Source organism: Pan troglodytes, chromosome 18 (genome assembly GCF_028858775.2).
Source record: "Pan troglodytes isolate AG18354 chromosome 18, NHGRI_mPanTro3-v2.0_pri, whole genome shotgun sequence".
Classification (NCBI taxonomy): Eukaryota; Metazoa; Chordata; class Mammalia; order Primates; family Hominidae; genus Pan; species Pan troglodytes.
The window spans coordinates 79,496,385-79,517,227 of NC_072416.2; the positions used below are offsets into that span (position 1 = coordinate 79,496,385).

At 40.3% G+C, this 20,843-nt stretch overlaps 1 protein-coding gene across 4 annotated transcripts in view; it reads left to right on the forward strand.

Moving 5' to 3' along the window:
• Window positions 1-20,843, forward strand: part of GAN (gigaxonin) — a 74,003-nt gene that overhangs the window by 20,298 nt on the left and 32,862 nt on the right. For 2 of the 4 annotated variants that reach the window (XR_010152650.1, XM_016930234.4), the window contains exons 2-3: window positions 16,288-16,402; window positions 18,825-19,175. Coding sequence is in view for 1 of the 4 variants with exons in the window: in XM_016930234.4 (XP_016785723.1) it covers window positions 16,288-16,402; window positions 18,825-19,175 (466 nt within the window). In the remaining 3 variants the exon portion in view is untranslated. Of the gene's footprint in view, window positions 1-16,287; window positions 16,457-18,824; window positions 19,176-20,843 lie in introns of all 4 variants that reach the window. The other 2 variants (XM_063797863.1, XM_054668491.2) reach the window with 2 other exon arrangements.

Sequence of the window (20,843 nt, forward strand, 5' to 3'; positions counted from 1 at the left end):
TTTATAAAGCTCTCCTGAACATTCTGAGAAGGCCAACTGGGGAACTACTCTTAAAATCCATTAAAATGGCAGGACACAGTGGCTCACACCTGTAATCCCAGCACTTTTTGGAGGCCGAGGCAGGCATATCACTTGATGTCAGCAGTTTAAGACCAGCCTGGGCAACATGGTGAAACCCCGTGTCTACTAAAAATACATGGCCGGGCATGGTGGCTCATGCCTGTAATCCCAACACTTTGGGAGACCAAGGTGGGCGGATCACCTGAGGTTAGGAGTTCGAGACCAGCCTGGCCAATGTGGTGAAACCCCATCTCTACTAAAAATACAAAAATTAGCTGGGTGTGGTGGTGCACACTTGCAATCCCAGCTACTCAGGAGGCTGAGGCAGGAGAATCGCTTGAACTCGGGAGGCGGAGGTTGCAGTGAGCCAAGATCACGACACTGCGCTCCAGCCTGGGCAACTGAATGAGACTCTGTCTCAAAAAAAAAAAAAAAAAAATCCATTCAAATGATGAGTCATTCTAAGATCTGTGTGAGGAAAAAAGTTTTTTTGGTGAGTAAAAACCGTAATCTAGGTAAAAAGAATTGGTGGCAGAGAGAAATGAATAGAGAAAAATTAAAAGGAAATAGTGAAGAGTCCAGCTCTGAGCTCAGTGAGAGGAGGTGGGTGCCCCATGTGGGTTCCTGCCCTTCCCCTGCCTTATGCCCTTTGCTCTCAGTGCACCAGTGTGAGGCTGATGGTGGTTCCCAGGCAGGTCACCAAGACCATCCTGTGTCTTGTTGCTGTCTCCTACCCTCAGCACTCCTCTAACATGGCTTCCGACAAGACAAATCCTGTAGGAAGAGCACCTTGGTGTTAGCCTGTGTAGCTCATGGAGCTGTATGGAGGGCAGCTCACCTGTAGGCCCCTGGCACCCAGTCCACACCCCACTACCTGCTGAGGAGCTTCCTTGGGTTTCCCTCTGAGACCTCTGGTTGTGTCTCAGACGTCTGTGGAAATGCTCTTCTTCCATGTAGATGGAATTCTTGGATGGCAGGAACTGTGAGATAGAGGGGTTGGTATTTTTCCACCCACAAAAGTGGGCTGTAAAAGGCTTGTGTGAGACAAGGCCATCTGTTGATGGAAACATTAACTGCAAATTGATATTTCGTTTAAGTTGAATGGGTACTAAAAAGATCCTTTTATTTTTTATTTTTATGTATTTATTTATTTTGAGATAGGGTCTCACTCTATTGCCCAGGCTGAAGTGCAGTGGCATGAGCACAGCTCACTGTAGCCTCGACCTACTGGGCTCAAGCGATCCTCCCACCTCAGCCTCTTAAGTAGCTAGGACCACAGGTGTGCACACCACCCCAGTTGGCTAATTTTTTTTTTTTTTTAATTTTCTTTGTATAGAGGAGGTCTCACTCTGTTGTCCATGCTGATCTCAAACTCCTAGGCTCAAGTGATTCTCCCACCTCGGCCTCCAAAAGTGTTGGGATTGTAGGTGTGAGCCACCATGCCAGAAGCTTTATTTTTTAGAGCAACTTTACATTCACAGCAAAACTGAGAGGAAAGTACAAATATATCCCCTTTCCCCCATCCCTACCCATGCACAGCCTCCCCCATTATCAGTATACCACACGAGGGTGGTATACATTTGTTACAATTCCTGAACCTACATTGGCACATCATTGTCACTCAAAGATTGTAGTTGACGTCAGGGTTCACTCTTGGTGGTGTGCCTTCTATGGGTTTGGACAAATGTGTCATGACATGGATCCACTATTACAGTATCACCCAGAGTAGTTTCACTGCCCTAAAAATCCTCTTCCCTGAAGGTCTATTTTTGATGTGCTTTCAGGAGCTCCTGAAGACAAAAAAGCAGTTGGAGGGCATCTGTGAAACAAATTCCCTACAGGAATGTGAATTATTAGTTTGGCGTAAGCAGGTAAATGAAGAGGCTACACAGGCCCCTCTTCAAATATCTCAGGGTCTGTTCCTGATAGCTACACATGACATGATGACATGATTCATTCGAAATCATGAGTAATGCCCATGAATCACCCCCAAATTTCTGCAAATCTCGACTTCGTGAACATTACATTCTCTTGCATTCTATTTAAATATGTTTCCTTGCTTTTATTGGAGACAAGCTTTTACATCAGAGGGGAAGAAAAGTCACTTAGACTTATTCTCTATCACTGTTATGTCAAGCCCCATTCAGTCACGTCTAAAATGATTCTTGGAAGACGATGACCAGGCCTATTACCTGGGTGGTTTGTTGTGGCTTTTAGAGACACTGAACTTTTCCAGCAATTTGGAAGCAAGAAGGGGACTGTATGTACCCAGTGGATGACTTTGGCTCAATTTTAATTACTTACAAGTTGTAGACGCCTTTCATGGATGTAAAACTTTGAATAATACCATCTTCTTTATTAGCTAGTAGCCAATGACTTTTCTTACGTCCTTTTTTCCATGTTGTCAAGAAAAAGTAAAATGAATATTGTTTCACTTCCTGCTCTACTTTAATAGAACAGAAGAACAGAAAATTTTTTTTAAAAGTTTGGCCAAAGGATGGGTGCTTGGGAGAAAAATAAACTTAGACCACATGATGTGCAAGAAGTATATTATAAATCCTTGAGTACTGATGGATTTGGCCAGAGTTAAGCCTCTAGGACTCACTAGGGTAGGTCTCAGGGCTGAGTCTCTGCAGTAATTCTATGTAGCTGGTTTCAGCAGCTCAGTCAAGAAATGTTCAGGGATGGAAGAGATTGCAAATCACCTTAATCTCTTCTGTTTACAGATCAGCAGACGGGGCAGAGAGGGGAAATGTCTTGCCCTAGAAACAGAAAAGGGGGAACAATGTGACATGCATGGTATTTATATTTGAACACCTGAGATCCATTTTTATAATACTTTCTATTGTTTCTAATTTTTTTAGAGTGTTATAAAATTGTCAAGGTGATATTTTAAGGTTGCTGCATTTTCTAGGAGAGTTTGTAAATTGACATCATGTAATAATAAAAAAGAATATTAACACTTCCAAGAAATTTACATGTATGATCCTGTAGCCTCCTGAGGTGGGGACAGAGAACATAGAAAAGGCCTATTGATTCATAGGCTCACTCAAGGAAAAAATGATCAGTTATTAACCCTTTAGCTTGGCTCTTTTTAAATGATTATTCATTACTCATTCAGTACACTCCTTTGACTTCTCAGTTATATGTGGCAGAGATAAAAACAAAGTGCAAGATGAGAAAATTCTAGATAAAAAAGGGAAATCTAAGGCAAAAATGTTTTGGTAGGTATTAGAAAAATGAAAGTATATGGAAGGAAACAAATGCGAAACAGAATGGAATAAAACTAAAGGTATATAGAGATTTAAGTTGGGAAGTTGGGGGAAAAGTGAAGACAATAAGGGAGAATAAGACAAGTTTGTGTAGTTACTAAATTAGAAAGGAATGGTGACTGTCCCAGAAATGCGGGAGGGAAGTGGCTGTGAATGGCAGAAGGCTGTGGAGCAAGACTGCTTCCCGATAGATTTGAGTGATGCTTACAGTCCAAGACTGGAAGGGAGGCCCTTTGAGAGGCCCTGATTTCCAACTTTCACTTCATTCTTGGCAGACAGATAGATGAACATCCAGCCTGATGCTACTAAGATGTCATGTGCAGGCTGGTGATGGTCTGCACATTGTTACCTGCCCATGATCATAGAAGCTCAAGAGTTTAGAAACTCTTTTAGCAGTTTGACAGAGTAATTTATGTCTGTTGAATTTATCTATGAATTAAGTCATTATATTTTACAAAATATTCATCTGGGATTAATTGGAAATACAAAAAACATAGCACAGATAATTGAAGAAGCACCTATTTACCCCTTGCTACTCAAAGAGTGGTCTGGAGACCGACAGAATCCACATCACCCAAGAGCTCATTACAAAGACAAGCACTCAGGCTGCATTGCCAACCTTCTGAATCAGAAAAACCTTGTTTTGAACAGTTCCCAGTTGAATTGTATGAGCATTAAAGTTTGAGAAGCACTGGGCCTTAATCCTTTCAGCATTGTACAGATACAGTTATTAAACGTTCTTCCTTGTTTTTGATCTGGTTCAGCTTTGTTGTACCCGAGGTCATCAGAAAAAATCATATGTGACAGCACTTCACATTTAAAGACTTGAGTATTTAAAGACCACTGTCAGCTTCAAGTTTATTGTACATGTAATCATCGAGCATCATCTTCACTTTGTAAACTGCTGGGCTAGGTTGTCAGCATACAGTGATAAAGAGGGCTCCAGCCTCAAGGAACTTGGAGTTTACTAAAGGAAATACAGAAATACCATAATGTAGGCCAGAACTTGATCATCCCATAATATGTCATAATAAAGTTATTGATAAGGTGCTGGGGAAATTCATAACAGGAATCTATTTTTACCTACAAAGAGGTAAGGGCGGAGGTGCAGCCTGTGGCAGGATGGAGTGATCTAGGAAAAATCTGTAGAACAGCTGGCATTAGAACTGATCTTTCAAAGACGGGTGGGAATTGGGCAGGCACAAATGGTATTGGGGGAGGTTAAGGGCAGGATAGGATGATGGGAAGGTGTCAGGGGCAGATGTAAGGATATGAATTTAAACCATAATTAAAGTTTTGATACTTAACCTCCAGGTGTTTGGAGACTTCAAGTGTACAGCAATTCATTTTTTCATGGGCTTTGGAAAGGATCACATTTTATGGAAGTCTGAAATGGTCCATGCTCGTATTTCAGGAAGTCTCTTTTTCCTTCCTCTTAGCCATTGTGTATCCTCTGCCACCTGCTGAGAAAAACCTGTATTCTTTATATTTGTTTGTTTGTTTGTTTTAAATAGAGATGAGGTGTCGCTGTGTTACCCAGAATGGGCTTGAACTCCTGGGCTCAAGCAGTCCTCTCACCTCAGCCTTACAAAGTGCCCGGATTACAGGCATGAGCCACTGTGCCCAGCCAAAACCTGTACTCCTTAGAAATGATCCTCTTTCATTGTGGAAACATATGACAGTAGAATAATCCTTAAAAAAAAAAAATAAATAAAACCCATCCAGTCACATGAGTCAGAAATAAAAATAAAAGAAAACAATAAAAGGGCTCCTTGTCCAACACACAGCTCATACAGGCAGGTGCCCCTCTGGGGCGAAGCTTCCAGAGGAAGGATCAGGCAGCAATATTTGCTATTCTGCAGCCTCCACTGGTGATACCCAGGCAAACAGGGTCTGGAATGGACCTCCAGCAAACCCCCACAGACCTGCAGCTGAGGGGCCTCTCTGTTAGAAGGAAAACTAACAAACAGAAAGGAATAGCATCAACATCAACAAAAAGGACATCCACACCAAAACCCCACCCATAGGTCACCAACATCAAAGACCAAAGTAGATAAAACCACAAAGATGGGGAGAAACCGGAGCAGAGAGGCTGAAAATTCTTTGGAGGAGAAGAGAACACCTCTTCTCCTCCAAAGGAATACAACTCCTTGCCAGCAAGGGAACAAAACTGGACGGAGAATGAATTTGATGAGTTGATAGAAGTAGGCTTCAGAAGGTCAGTAATAACAAACTTCTCCAAGCTAAAGGAGCATGTTTTAACCCATCGCAAGGAATTGAAAAACCTTCAAAAAGGGTTAGACAAATGGCTAACTAGAATAACCAGTGTAGAGAAGACCTTAAATGACCTGATGGAGCTGAAAACCACAGTATGAGAACTTCTTGAAGTATGCACAAGCTTCAATAGCTGATTCGATCAAGCAGAAGAAAGGATATCAGTGATTGAAGATCAAATTAATGAAATAGAGCAAGAAGACAAGATTAGAGAAAAAAAGGGTGAAAAGAAATGAAGAAAGCCTTCAAGAAATATGGGACTATGTGAAAAGACCAAATCTACATTTGTTTGGTGTACCTGAAAGTGATGGGGAGAATGGAACCAAGTTGGAAAACACTCTTCAGGATATTATGCAGGAGAACTTCCCCAACCTAGGGAGGCAGGCCAACATTCAAATTCAGGAAATACAGAGAATGCCACAAAGATACTCCTCGAGAAGAGCAACCCCAAGACACATAGATTCACCAAGGTTGAAATGAAGGAAAAAATGTTAAGGGCAGCCAGAGAGAAAGGTTGGGTTACCGACAAAGGGAGCCCATCAGACTAAAAGTGGATCTCTCTGCAGAAACCCTACAGACCAGAAGAGAGTGGGGGCCAATATTCAACATTCTTAAAACAATTTTCAACCCAGAATTTCATATCTAGCCAAACTAAGCTTCATAAGTGAAGGAGAAATAAAATCCTTTACAGACAAGCAAATGCTGAGAGATTTTGTCACCAGCAGGCCTGCCTTATAAGAGCTCCTGAAGGAAGCACTAAACATGGATAGGAACAACCGGTACCAGCCACTGCAAAAACATGCCAAATTGTAAAGACCATCGATGCTGAGAAGTAACTGCATCAATTAACAGGTGAAATAACCAGCTAGCATCATAGTGACAGGATCAAATTTACACATAACAATATTAACCTTAAATGTAAATAGGCTAAATACCCCAATTGAAAGACACAGATTGGCAAATTGGATAAAGAGTCAAGACCTATCAGTGTGCTGTATTCAGGAGACCCATCTCACATGCAAAGACACACATAGGCTCAAAATAAAGGGATGGAGGAAGATCTACCAAGCAAATGGAAAGCAGAAAAAGCAGGGGTTGCAATCCTTGTCTCTGATAAAACAGACTTTAAACCAACAAAGATCATAAGAGACAAGGTCATTACATAATGGTAAAGGGATCAATTCAACAAGAAGAGCTAACTGTCCTAAATATATATCCACCCAATACAGGAGCACCCAGATTCATAAAGCAAGTTCTTAGAGACCTACAAAGAGACTTAGACTCCCACACAATAATAATGGGAGACTTTAACACCCCACTGTCAATATTAGACAGATGAACGAGACAGAAAATTAATAAGAGTATGCAGGACTTGAACTCAGCTCTGGACCAAGCAGACCAAATAGACATCTACAGAACTCTCCACCCCAAATCAACAGAATATACATTCTTCTTAGCACTGCATTGCACTTATACTAAAATTGACCACATAATTGTAAGTAAAGCACTCCTTGGCAAATGTAAAAGAACAGAAATCACAACAAACTGTCTCAGACCACAGTGCAATCAAATTAGAATTCAGGATTAAGAATCTCACTCAAAACCGCACAACTACATGGAAACTGAACAACCTGCTCCTGAATGATTACTGGGTAAATAACGAAATGAAGGCAGAAATAAAGATTTTCTTTGAAACCAATGAGAACAAAGACACAACGTACCAGAATCTTTGGGACACATTTCAAGCAATATGTAGAGGGAAATTTATAGCACGAAATGCCCGCAAGAGAAAGCAGGACAGATCTAAAATCCACACCCTAGCATCACAATTAAAAGAACTAGAGAAGCAAGAGCAAACACATTCAAAAACTAGCAGAAGACAAGAAATAACTAAGATCAGAGCAGAACTGAAGGAGATGGAGACACAACCCTTCAAAAAATCAATGAATCCAGGAACTGGTTTTTTGAAAAGATCAGCAAAATGGTTAGACTGCTAGCAAGACTAAGAAAGAGGAAAAGAGAGAAGAATCAAATAGACGGAATAAAAAATGATAAAGGGGATATCACTGCTGATCCCAAAGAAATACAAACTACCTTCAGAGAATACTATAAACACCTCTACAGAAATAAACTAGAACATCTAGAAGAAATGGATAAATTCCTGGACACATACACCCTCCCAAAACTAAACCAGGAAGAAGTTGAATCTCTGAATAGACCAATAACAGGTTCTGAAATTGAGGCAATAATTAATAGCCTACCAACCAAAAACAAGTCCAGGACCAGACGGATTCACAGCCGAGTTCTATAAAGAGGAGCTGGTACCATTCCTTCTGAAACTATTCCGATCAATAGAAAAAGAGGGAATCCTCACTAACTCATTTTATGAGGCCAGCATCATCCTGATACCAAAGCCTGGGAGAGACACAACAAAAAAAGAGAATTTTAGGCCAATATCCCTGGTGAACATTGATGTGAAAATCCTCAATAAAATACTGGCAAGCCGAATCCAGCAGCACATCAGAAAGCTTATCCACCGTGATCAAGTTGACTTCATCCCTGGGATGCAAGGCTGGTTCAACATAGGCAAATCAATAAACATAATCCATCACATAAGCAGAACCAACGACAAAAACCACATGATTATCTCAACAGATGTAGAAAAGGCCTTTGACAAAATCTGGCAGCCTTTCATGGTAAAAACTCTCAATAAACTAGGTATTGGTGGAACATATCTCGACATAATAAGACGTATTTACGACAAACCCAGAGCCAATATCATCCTGAATGGGCAAAAATTGGAAGTATTCTCTTTGAAAACTGACACAAGACAAGGATGCCCTCTCTCACCATTCCTATTCAACATAGTATTGGAAGTTCTGGCCAGAGCAATCAGGCAAGAGAAAGCAATAAAGGGTATTGAAATAGGAAGAGAGGAAGTCAAATTGTCTCTGTTTGCAGATGACATGATTGTATATTTAGAAAACCCCATCATCTCAGCCCAAAATCTTCTTAAGCTGATAAACAACTTCAGCAAAGTCTCAGGATAGAAAATGAATGTGCAAAATCACAAGCATTGCTATACACCAATAATAGACAACAGCCAAATCATGAGTGAACTTCCATTCACAATTGCTACTAAGAGAATAAAATACATAGGAATACAACTTACAAGGGATGTGAATGACCTCCTCAAGGAGAACTACAAACCACTGCTCAAGGAAATAAGAGAGGACACAAACAATGGAAAAACATTCCATGCTCATGGATAGGAAGAATCAATATTGTGAAAATGGCCTTACTGCCCAAAGTAATTTATAGATTTAATGCTATCCCCATTAAGCTACCACTGACTTTCTTCACAGAATTGGAAAAAACTACTTTAAACTTCATATGGAAGCAAAAAAGAGCCCGCATAGCCAAGAGAACCCTGGACAAGAACAAAGAACAAAGTCAGGAGGCATCACGCTACCTGACTTCAAACTTTACTACAAAGCTGCAGTAACCAAAACAGCATGGTACTGGTACCAAACAGATATATAGACCAATGGAACAGAACGGAGGCCTCAGAAATGACACCACACATCTACCACCATCTGATGTTTGACAAACCTGACACACACAAGCAATGGGGAAAAGATTCCCTATTTAATAAATAATGCTGGGAAAACTTGCTAGCCGTATGCAGAAAACTGAAACTGGACGTTCTTACATCTTTTACAAAAATCAACTCAAGATGGATCAAAGACTTAAACATAAGACCTAGGACCATAAAAATCCTAGAAGAAAACCTGGGCAGTACCATTCAAGACAAAGGCACGGGCAAAGACCATGTCTAAAACACCAAAAGCAATGGCAAAAAAGCCAAATACGACAAATGGGATCTAATTAAAGAACTTCTGCACAGCAAAAGAAACTACCCTCAGAGTGAACGGGCAACCTACAGAATGGGAGAAAATTTTTGCAATCTATGCATCTGACAAAGGGCTAATATCCAGAATCTACAAAGATCTTAAACAAATTTACAAGAAAAAAGCAAACAACCCCATCGAAAAATGGGCAAAGGATATGAACAGTCACTTCTCAAAAGAAGACATTTATGCAACCAGCAGACATGAAAAAATGCTCATCATAACTGGCCATTAGGGAAATGCAAATCAAAACCACAATGAGATACCATCTCACGCCAGTTAGAATGGCGATCATTAAAAAGTCAGGAAACAACAGATGCTGGACAAGTTGTGGAAAAATAGGAACACTTTTACAGTGTCGGTGGGAGTGTAAATTAGTTCAACCATTATGGAAGACAGTGTGGCGATTCCTCAAGGATCTAGAACTAGAAATACCATTTGACCCAGCAATCCCATTACTGGGCGTGTACCCAAAGGATTGTAAATCATTCTACTATAAAGACACATGCACACATATGTTTGATGCGGCACTATTCACAATAGCAAAGACTTGGAACCAACCGAAATGTCCATCAATGATAGACTAAGAAAATGTGGCACATATACACCATGGAATACTATGCAGCCATAAAAAAGGATGAGTTTCATGTCTTTTGCAGGGACATGGATGAAGCTGGAAACCATCATTCTCAGCAAACTGTCACAAGATCAGAAAACCAAACAATGCATGTTCTCACTCATAAGTGGAAGTTGAACAATGAGAACACATGGACCCAGGGAGGGGAACATCGCACACTGGGGCCTGTTAGGGGTGGGGGCCTAGGGGAGGGATAACATTAGGAGAAATATCTGATGTAGGTGACGGGTTAATGGGTTCAGCAAACCACCATGGCACATGTATACCTATATAACAAAATTGTACGTTCGTATAATAATAATTTAAAAAGAGGGCTTCTTGTAACCTTTTCCCTGATAGCCTAGTTTCCCCCATCCTACCACTGTCTGCAAGACGCATGCAAGTTTTCCACAGACAGGAGTTCTGGGGATGGTTTCAGGGTGTAACTGTTCCACCTCAGATCATCAGGCATTAGATTCTCATAAGGAAGGTGCAGTCTGGATCCTTTACATGCCCAGATCACAATAGGGTTCGTGCTCCTATGAGACTCTAATGCCACATGCGCAAGCAAGTACAGCTAGCTCTTGGTTGAACCTGGGTTACTTTAAAATAAGAACTCTAATTCTATCCTGAAGCTCCTCTATCTGAACATGTTTTGGAGATACCTCCTCTAAATTTTTTAGTGGCTGTTAGTGTCTGTCTGGGTCTAGTCAGGAGAGAGAAACCACAGAACAGTTTGAACAAAGAAAATTTAGTATAAAGAATTATTAACTACAGCAGGAGACTGGAGTAATGAGGGACTGGCCAGTAAGAAGTAAAGAAAACTCTAAAAAATACAGGAATAGATATATGGAGCATCTGCTACCCCAGAGCTGACTTATTAGGACACACCCATGGCTCACTGCATGGCAGAAAAGCCACATTGTGGAACTTGTTGGAAATCTGTCTTCTAAGGCCTTAGGACTGGGCCATGGCCTTAGGACTGGGCCACACAGTGGGAGGTGAGGCCCTGGTGATGGAGCTTTCCTGCCTGAGCTCCGCCTCCTGTCAGATCAGTGGTGGCATTAGATTCTCATAGGAGCGCGAACCCTATTGTGAACTGGGCATGTGAGGGATCTAGATTGCATGTTCCTTGTGAGAATCTAATGCCTGATGATCTGAGGTGGAGCAGTTTTACCCTGAAACCATCCCCCCAACTCCCTTCTGTGGAAAGATTGTCTTCCACGAAACCAGTCCCTGGTGCCAAAAAGGTTGGGGACTGCTGCTGTAAGATGCCTGAGAAAGCTATTCATTGGAAGGTACTTGAAGGAGGCTCTGGGGAAAACTTCAGGGTGTGGTTGCAGCTGTGCACTGTGGGAGCCTGGTGCTGGGAGAGAAGACTGCCTGGCAGGAGGCAGGTCTCTTCACCAGAACCAGCAAGCAAAACTCTCACCTCCTCCATTGTCTCTCCAGTGCCTTTAACTGAAGCTTAACATCGTGCCATTTGACAAAGGAAAATGATTTAAAAGGATCAGATCCATTTTTCCAAAGCAAGCAAAAAAGGGTGAATTTGGAGCTGAGAGGCTATATATGTTGATTACCAGCACAGTGACTGAGAAATACAAATAGTCATGACATCCTAAGTGAAGACATGTCTGCTGCCAAAAAGATTATATGATGCATTTCAAAGTCAGATATTTCGGTATTTTATTCTTACACTGTTTTCTCTCTTGACGGAGAATTGACTCAAATTCTTTCCTTCACTTTTAATAAAAGCATCAGGCAAATAGATACACCTACACAACAGCTAGTGGCAATGAAGTACCTTTTGAGTAAAACCATTAGTTCACTGGAAACTGTAGGGGCAGGAATAGTAGATAGGAAATACAGGGAGGAAAGAAAGTTGTCTAAATACCCTCTGTATACTGTCATACACATTATATATTTGATGTTAAAGATGTACAAGGGCCTTCTACTGTCACCAGAATGGACTGGCTTCCTTCTGCTGGTACATAGCTGTCATTCCAGGATCATTCTTCACCATTATTGTGCATCCCTTTCACTTCCTTCCTGTTTGGATTGCATCTTGTTAGTATCCAGAATCTTCCACTTTCTTGATATATTCCTTTGTTTTTTGGGGGCACATTTTCTAACACCATCTCGAGAAAGGTTGCATGGGAAGTAAATTGTTTTGTGACTTCATATAGCTGAAAATGTCTTTGTTCCCCCCTGCCACTTGATTGATAGTTTGGCTGGTTATAAAAATCTAGGTCTGAAATAATTTTCTTTCAGAATTTTAAAGTAATTTCTTCTTTATTATTTAACTTTCATTTACAATTATGAAGCCATTCTGATTCTTGATCCTTTCCATATAGCCTATTTTTCTTTCTGAAAGCTTGTAAGACTTTTTTCTTTATTTCTCGTATCCTGAATTATTATGATGATGTGCTCTGGAGTGGGTCTATTTTCATCCGTTATTGAGAGTACTTCCTTAATAGTCTTATCTTTTTTGGTGGGGGGACATTGCTTTTTTTCAGGTGTTGAACCTTCTGGACTGATCTTCCAGTTTTCTTAACTTATCTCTCATTTTCTTTTTTAAAAAATTATTTAATAAATTTAAAAAAAATAGAGGTGGGGTGTCGCTGTGTTGCCCAGTCTGGTCTTGAACACCTGGGCTCAAGCAGTCCTTCCAAAGTGCTGGGATTATAGGCATGAGCCATGTGCTCAGCCATCTCTCATATTTTCTGCCTTTGTCTCTTTGTTCTCTTTTCTAGGAGATTTCCTCAACTTTTTATCTTGACCCTACATTTCAAAAAAAATTTTTTTTCAATCATTAACATTTTTTGCTGGCTTATGAATGTTTCTTTTTATATCATTGTAGTCTTGTTTTATGTACACAGTATCCTGTCTTTTCCCTCTGGGAAGATTACGATGAATTTTTCTTTTTTCCTTGAACTTTTCATTTTAGCACAATCTTTACTTCCTTTAAGTTACCTTTTTTCTTATCAGTTTTGTTCCTGTATTTTATCTTTGTTAAATATCTAATGAGTCCTGTTTGCTTGATTTTAAGAGCAGTGCTCTAAAACAGTTTCTTAACCAATGTGCCAAAAAAACATGTTGCCAGTATGTGAAGATACTGATGGTGTCAGTCTTCAGAGTAGCTGAGCAGCATCTCCAGATCCTGGGGGCCCTGTCCAGCCATGAGCCTACAGGCCGCCTCTGTTTAGCCCAGAGTAATACTACGTTTTCTGAGTGTGATGTGACATGAGAAAGTTTTAGAAGTACAGCTTCAAAATGTGCAGGAAGCTCAGAGCCCTATAGGTTAGACTTGTTGAACACAGGTTTTGCTGTTGTGTAATCAAACTGGGTCATTTTCTTAGGGCAGATTGATGTCTGTGCCCTTGGGTCTGTACCCTTGGGTTGATCAAGTCCTCCAGAAGAGTCTTTGTTTCTTGCTTGGAAGATATGTTCTGGCTTTCAGTATTTTAGGAGCAGAGTTGAGAGAAAAAGACTAATGGTCCAGCATTCAGTATGTAAACATTCTGTTAACCCTCTCAGTTACAATACACCTACCCTCAAATGTGCCTGGTGCTCCCCTGTCCAGAGACCCTCAGTTGTATACTCTTCAAAATATAAGTCATTTGTCTTCCACTGGAGCTAGGGAGAGTCTTATTGAGCTCTACAGGGAAGATACGTATCCACATGGAAGGAGAATCCGGAAATTCAACTATTTCCTAAGACTTTGTTAACAGTTCTGTTTTTAGCTTATCTTTCACCCCCTGCCCCACACCAACCCCGTCCTCACCTACCCTGTACTACCAGTTCCCGGAGCCTTTGGGAAGTCTTCAGTCCAATTCAGGTTGAGTCTCGGCTTTGCTTACTGCTAAATTAGGATTAAGCTTCCTCAGATACTCCAAGTCAGTTACCCTTGTCTGTTTTCTAGCATATGAAATTTCATTGACTGGGTGTGGTGGCTCATGCTTATAATCGCAGCACTTTGGGAGGCTGAGGTGGGCAGATCAGTTTAGGAGTTCGAAACCAGCCCGGGCAAGATGGTGAAACCCCGTCTCTACAAAAAGTACAAAAATTAGCTGGGTGTGGTGGTGTGTGCCTGTAGTTCCGGCTACTTGGGGGGCTGAGGCAGGAGAATCACTTGAACCCAGGAGGAGGAGGTTGTAGTGAGCCATGATTGCGCCACTGCACTCCAGACTGGGTGACAGAGTGAGACCCTGTCTCAAAAACAAAAATAAAATAAATTTTGTTAATATTATTTCCTGTTCTGTTTGTATTCAGTCTACCAAAAGTCTGATCCTTTGTTGACTTTATTATAGAAGTCTGAATGCAAATAATGAGTTTAAATATTTGTTTCTAAGAAGTTCTCCCTGTAACTCACTATTTGGATTACCGGTATTTGAAGGTGTGCTTTTCTTTTCTTAGAAAACGTGGTTATTAGGTAGCAGGTAACACAGTGTCAATCTTGAGATTTAACAGAGTTATAATTCATACCAAGAGCATGTTTCAAAGCTATTTTTAAATCTCACTTGAATTTTTTTTTAAACCTTAAATTTTCTTAGTAAAAAATATGAGGAATATCTAGATATAAGTTCTTAAAACAAAAAGCATTGACCGAAAAATTGTTCTTCAAATTCTTCATCAGTTTAAGAAGTCTTTTTTTTTTTAAGTTTTTTAAAAGGCCCCTTTTAAAAAGTTCATGTCTGTTAAATGATTGGTATCACAAATATGTAAAGAACTCCTATACCGCAATGTGAGAAGGACAGTTAGTGAAAAATGAACGAGAAACATGAACAAACGTTTTGCAAAAGGGGAAACGTGGCTACAAACATACAAAGAGATGTTCAGCACCTGGGTAGTAAGAGAATGCAGATGATAACCACAGTGAGATACCATATTTCACTTATTCAATTGACAAAACTTAAGAAGTGTGACAGATTCAAATGTTGTAGAGTTTATGAATCCACAGATGCCCTTACACATACGTAGTATATGAGGCTGTAAACAGCGCCACCTACTATGGAGAATAAGTAGCATAATTCTACTCCCAGGAGTAGACCCAAGGGAAATTTTTGTTTATTTATTTATTTACTTAATTAATTTTTTTTTTTTTTGAGGCAGAGTCTCGCTCTGTCACCTAGGCTGGAGTGCAGTGGCGTTATCTCAGCTTACTGCAACCTCCATCTCCCATGTTCGAGCTATTTTTGTGCGTCAGCCTCCTGAGCTGCTGGGATTGCAGGCGTATGCCACCACCACTCCCAGTCGATGTTTGCATTTTTAGTAGAGATGGGGTTTCACCATGTTGGCCAGGCTGGCCTCGAACTCCTGGCCTCAAGTGAGCCACCCACCTCGGCCTCCCAAAGTGTTGGGATTACAGGCGTGAGCCACTGCACCCAGCCGAAAAATTCTTTAACATAGCACAAAAGAGTCATATGCAATAATAGTCATAGCATCACAGTTTGCAATATCGAAAACCTGGAGACAACCCCAGATGCCCATCAACAGGAAAATGGGATATTGCACAGCAGAAAGAACTAAAGAACCAGTGTGATATGCACACCTCTATAAAATTTTAAGTCATTTATATAAAACAATAATGCAAAATGGATGATTAATTATAAAACAAGTTAAAATTTAAAATATATATTTCATGGATGCAGTAATAAAGCAAGGAAAAAGTGAGCATAGGATTTGGGATAATGGTTACTTTAGGTGGTGGAAGCAGAGGAATGGATTGGTAGGGAAGACCATCTGGTTAGAAGCGGGCTGTTGACATGGTCTTAGCTTTTGTTTTGGATGGCAGGTTTGTGGAGTCCTTGTTACATTATTGAAGATTAATTAGAGAATTCAATACATTAGAAAATAAGCCTAAAGGGACTGGGATTTCCAAGGTGAAATACAGATTCATGGTCATGTGGGTCTTAGTTCTTTGGTCATCTGTTTTGTTTTTGTTTTTTAAGAAGTAGCATTTGGGATCCTGGGACCAATGTTTTGTAGTTGAAAGTTATAGAACTGCATAGACCTAAAGTTAACGAACTAAATTTTCTAGGTGGGGATTCATATACTGATAAGTATCTTACACGTTATAGAGTTTTGAATACATAAATATTTATAGCTATTTCTGTTCCTTCATAGAAATTTTACATTTTTTTCCCTTTCTTAGGACAAAGTTAAACTATAATCCTCCAAAAGATGATGGATCAACTTATAAGATTGAACTTGAAGGGATATCGGTAATGGTTATGAGAGAGATCCTGGATTACATCTTCAGTGGGCAGGTATGATGAGAAACAAAGGAAGGAAGACCTAAGTAGAGGCTTCTCAAGCTCAGGGTGAGGGTCTCCTTTCATCCATTATATGACAAAGTAGCACTGTCATCTTCATCTTCTGTCACTGTGTGCATTGACTGACATTTCCTACTGGTAATGGCACCCCATGTGTGTTCTTCCATGGCTGTGCTCCTAGAGAAGCAGAGGAAGTAAGATCTTAGACTCAAATCTCAGTTTGTTGCTACCATTCTGAGCTCCACCTTCTCATATGAGATATTAAAGAACATGGGATGCTGCCCTGACTGCTGTCTTTTTGGTTTTTGCTTTGGAATCCCGATTCCAGTCTTGCTTTGTATCCATACGACTGGGGATACAAAACTTGTTTTGTCTCCATAGCATGGAAATAGGAACTTCCTGGGGCATTGTGGATTATTTGGTAGAAATAGAGAGTTCCTTGTAGATCATTCCCAGAGAAAGATGACTGACAGACATGACAAGCACCTTATTCACGATGCCGTGGTCCTGTTGCCTCAGTAGTACCCACATCCCTGCCCCACCCTTATTCTCTCTTCCTGATGTCCCTTTCCTCTCCATGTCCACTTGAACTTCTGGGGACTTTGTGATACCCAGGGAGGAGAATGATAAACGATCAGACTTCTTTCTTTTCCTTTGCCCTCCTCCGACTACCCATTCCCCATGACGTGATTTCAAGCAAAGCATGAGGACTCAAGAAAAATCTTCCATGTGAACCAGGGCTAGTTTTTTGTTCTGTTTTGTTTTGTTTTTTTAACAGAAAGAAGAGGTCAGTGCATCTTACCTTTGGCTGTGTGAGAATGCATTTCATCTTTATTCTTTCTGAGATCTTGTTCCCTACTCTCTCCTTTATTCTTTCTTTATCCTTCTTGTTTTCCTTTCTGTAGGGGCTGTTTCTCTTACATATTTTCTAAGTATTCTGAATGTATTGCTTTCTTTATCTAAATATATTCATTCTGTCCAGAGTTAAACGCAGTGATTCTCATCCTTTTTGAAGGTTTTGGTTTGATTTCATGCTTTCTCTCTTCTCTCAGCACTAGTGGGTGGGTGTGTAACGTGTATGATTGTTAAAAGTAAATGAATTTAAGTTAATCTGGGGACAGCCCAGAGATGCTCTGTAGCATCACATAACCAGGGCTAAGACCAACCTCTCCTCCACCTTGTAAAGTCAATCCAGCAGCAGTTATTAGTATAACGAGTTATAAGCCAGTAAGAGCCTGTTCATGTTCAGGCTTGGATTTGAAAGTTGAAACATTATTTACAGATTGACTTCTGTGATTTGTTCCCAATTTAAATTTAAAACGATAGTTGGAATGTAAGTTATAACAAACTCCTGAATTGGCAGTTTTGTTTTATTGAAATGCAGTTGAGTGTTTTTTTCACGTGCCTATATTTGAAGAGTCTACAGCTGCCTGCTGTCTTGTGGCTAAATGTAATGTCATATAAGTGGAACATTTTCCCCTACTTGTGGCTTACTCACCATACTACTTTCCACATTTTTGTTGCTCAGTTTCTAAGACGATTGGCAATTATACTTTTTTAAAAATCTGTGGTACAAAAAGTGTAAAATGTAAAAATGTTTCTTGCTATACTCTTCATGAAGTCTCCCTTGCATTTGCGAATGTGGGTGAAGTGCCCATGCTTTGGGGTCGTCCACTTAGGACTGTGGCAATATTTTAGAGAACTGTTTCTTTCCTGATGCTTTGGAGCACTGTGAAGTCGGTGGAGAAAGAAGCATTAGTCAGAAAATTGAAGAAAATTAAGGAAAAGTAGATGTTCATAATGATAAAAAAAAAAACACCCTTGTATTAGGGATTTATTCCAAAAAGTAGTTTTGAGACCTAAGTGTATCTGTCTGTGTACCAAATTGCACTGCGTACAGTGTTTTGGGATGCGGAATGAGGCTTCTGAAACACTGGAAACCCCTCTCCCTTCAAGGGGTTAGCATTCAGGTTGGCATGCCATTTAGCGGAAGAGTGAACTTCATAGGTGGGGAGGCAAGATTTTCATCAGTTCTGATGCTGGTACTTAATCATGTTGACTTTACCATAGAATGCAGAACTTTCCATTTCCCAAGCATTTGAGTCATTAAGGTTTTTCTCTGAATTACAGAAGTGAGCAACATGGACAGTTCACCCTAGAAGGGTTATTGGTGGTTGACATTGGTACAGCAAGGGCAGAGCTGGGAAAAGTTAACCAAGCACACATTTGCTTATGTTGGTGCCTTCCAACTCTCGGAAAAAAAAAAAATGCTGGGTTAAACCATATGAAATTGCCAATATTTGATTATCTTTGATCTAAAATAAATGGAAATTTCATGTGGCCCAAATTAATAGGTTAGTGGTTTGGGTTTTAAATGTACACATTCAAATATAAGATAATTATGCTACTTTTTTAGATCAGGCTAAATGAAGATACAATCCAAGATGTTGTTCAGGCAGCTGACCTGCTGCTACTGACGGACCTTAAAACCCTGTGCTGTGAGTTTTTGGAAGGCTGCATTGCTGCTGAGAACTGTATTGGTATCCGTGACTTTGCACTACATTACTGCCTCCATCACGTTCATTACCTTGCCACGGAATACCTGGAGACTCATTTCCGAGACGTCAGCAGCACGGAAGAATTCTTAGAGCTGAGTCCTCAAAAGCTTAAAGAAGTGATTTCTCTTGAGAAGTTAAACGTTGGCAATGAAAGATATGTCTTTGAAGCAGTAATTCGATGGATAGCACATGATACAGAAATAAGAAAGGTACCTGTCATTTATAACATGGTCAAATTTGCCTTTTTATTTCTTTTTAATTCAAATTTTAGTTATTTTTCTTCTTCAACATGAAAGACTTACAATGCAGCAATCTAAAAGATACCTGTAAAACGTGTTCCCCTATATCATGAAAGCAGTTGGTTTTTCAGACCAGTCTGCAAAAGCCCATGCCACACAATATATCAGTGAAAATATTAGCCCTTGTAAGGAGCGTAATATCCTTTGTATGTTGTTTTTAATGGGAAAATGCATTTCAAGCTTAAGCTGGAGATTATAGAAACGCAGTATCCCCACCCTTGCTCTCAGCATCCTGACCTACTATATCACTAGGCTAACCTCTGCCAGGCCTCAGGTGCCTGTAGCAGGCAGGGGGGTGGCACGTGGATCGATGGCAGGGGTGGAGGGGCATGGGCCTGAGGAGCTTCAGGTGTGATTGACACCACGCAGGAGAAAGCAGGCAGGCTCTGGAGTTTGTGTGGCAGTGCAGTTTCAAGAGGGAAGGTTCTGGGAGTGAAGGTCTTAAAGAATATCAGCCTCTAGATCCAAATTGTGAATACCTTGGAGGAAGGAGCAAAATCACAGGACTTGAGGGTTTTGAGGGGGCAGAGAGTCTCATTCTGTCTCCCAGGCTGAAGGGCAGTAGCCAGAGTGGCACGATCATAGCTCACTGCAGTCCCAAGCTTCCTGGCTGAAGTGATCTTCCCACCTCAGCCTCCGAGTAGCTAGGACCACAGGCGTGTGCCACCATGCCTAGCTAATTGTTTGATTTTTGTAGAGACAGGGTCTCGCTGTGCTGCCCAGGCTGGTCTCAAACTCCTGTGCTCAAGCAATCCTCCCACTCTGGCTTCCCAAAGTGCTGGGATTACAAGTGTGAACCACCATGCCCAGCCAGGACTTCATTTTTAAGTCTGATTATTATAAATAAGACACTAGCTCCAATTACTGTTTTCAAAATAAGAAATATATTAGGTGTTAGAGAGTGGATCTCACAATGTATAATTTTACTGTTAATTGTTCTTGTAAGTTAAAACTGGACTGTGAAATTTTGATGATTATCTTATAATTTTTTGAATTCTGTAAGCCCGGAAGTATGCATGTTTAGAAACCACATTTGTAGTATTGGTTTTAATTGGGACAGGTAAGGACCGGTAGTGTTCTGCTTTCCCTGTTAGTTGGGGAAATTGGTAAAGGAGATAGAAAAATGAGAAAAATTTCCTATGTGCTCCCACTCACCAAGACCACAGTGGGACATGCTGCTCCTCGCCAGCTTCCGTCCTGCCCTCTTCTTGCCTTAAAGCAAGGGAGATGCTTAAGGTTGGCTGGTTGCTGGGAAAACGAGGCAGTTCTTTGTCCTTTGGTCAGTTTAAACTTCATGCTGTAAAGACAGTTGATTTTTAAAACTCACAGTTTTATTTTACATTTATAAAATACTTTCGTCGGTTCAAATTTAGTGATTGAGCGGTAAAAGTATATAATTCATATTAGTCGTGTTAGATATTTTTGAACAGTAATTACTGCAGAAATGATTATATAGTACTCAGGTTTTTTTTTAAACTTTGGCTTTTGTATATTTTTCTTGTATTATTAATGTTGATGTCTAAGTTTACCATATTGTATTGAGCTATTACTGTATATAATATTTGTATAAACATGATT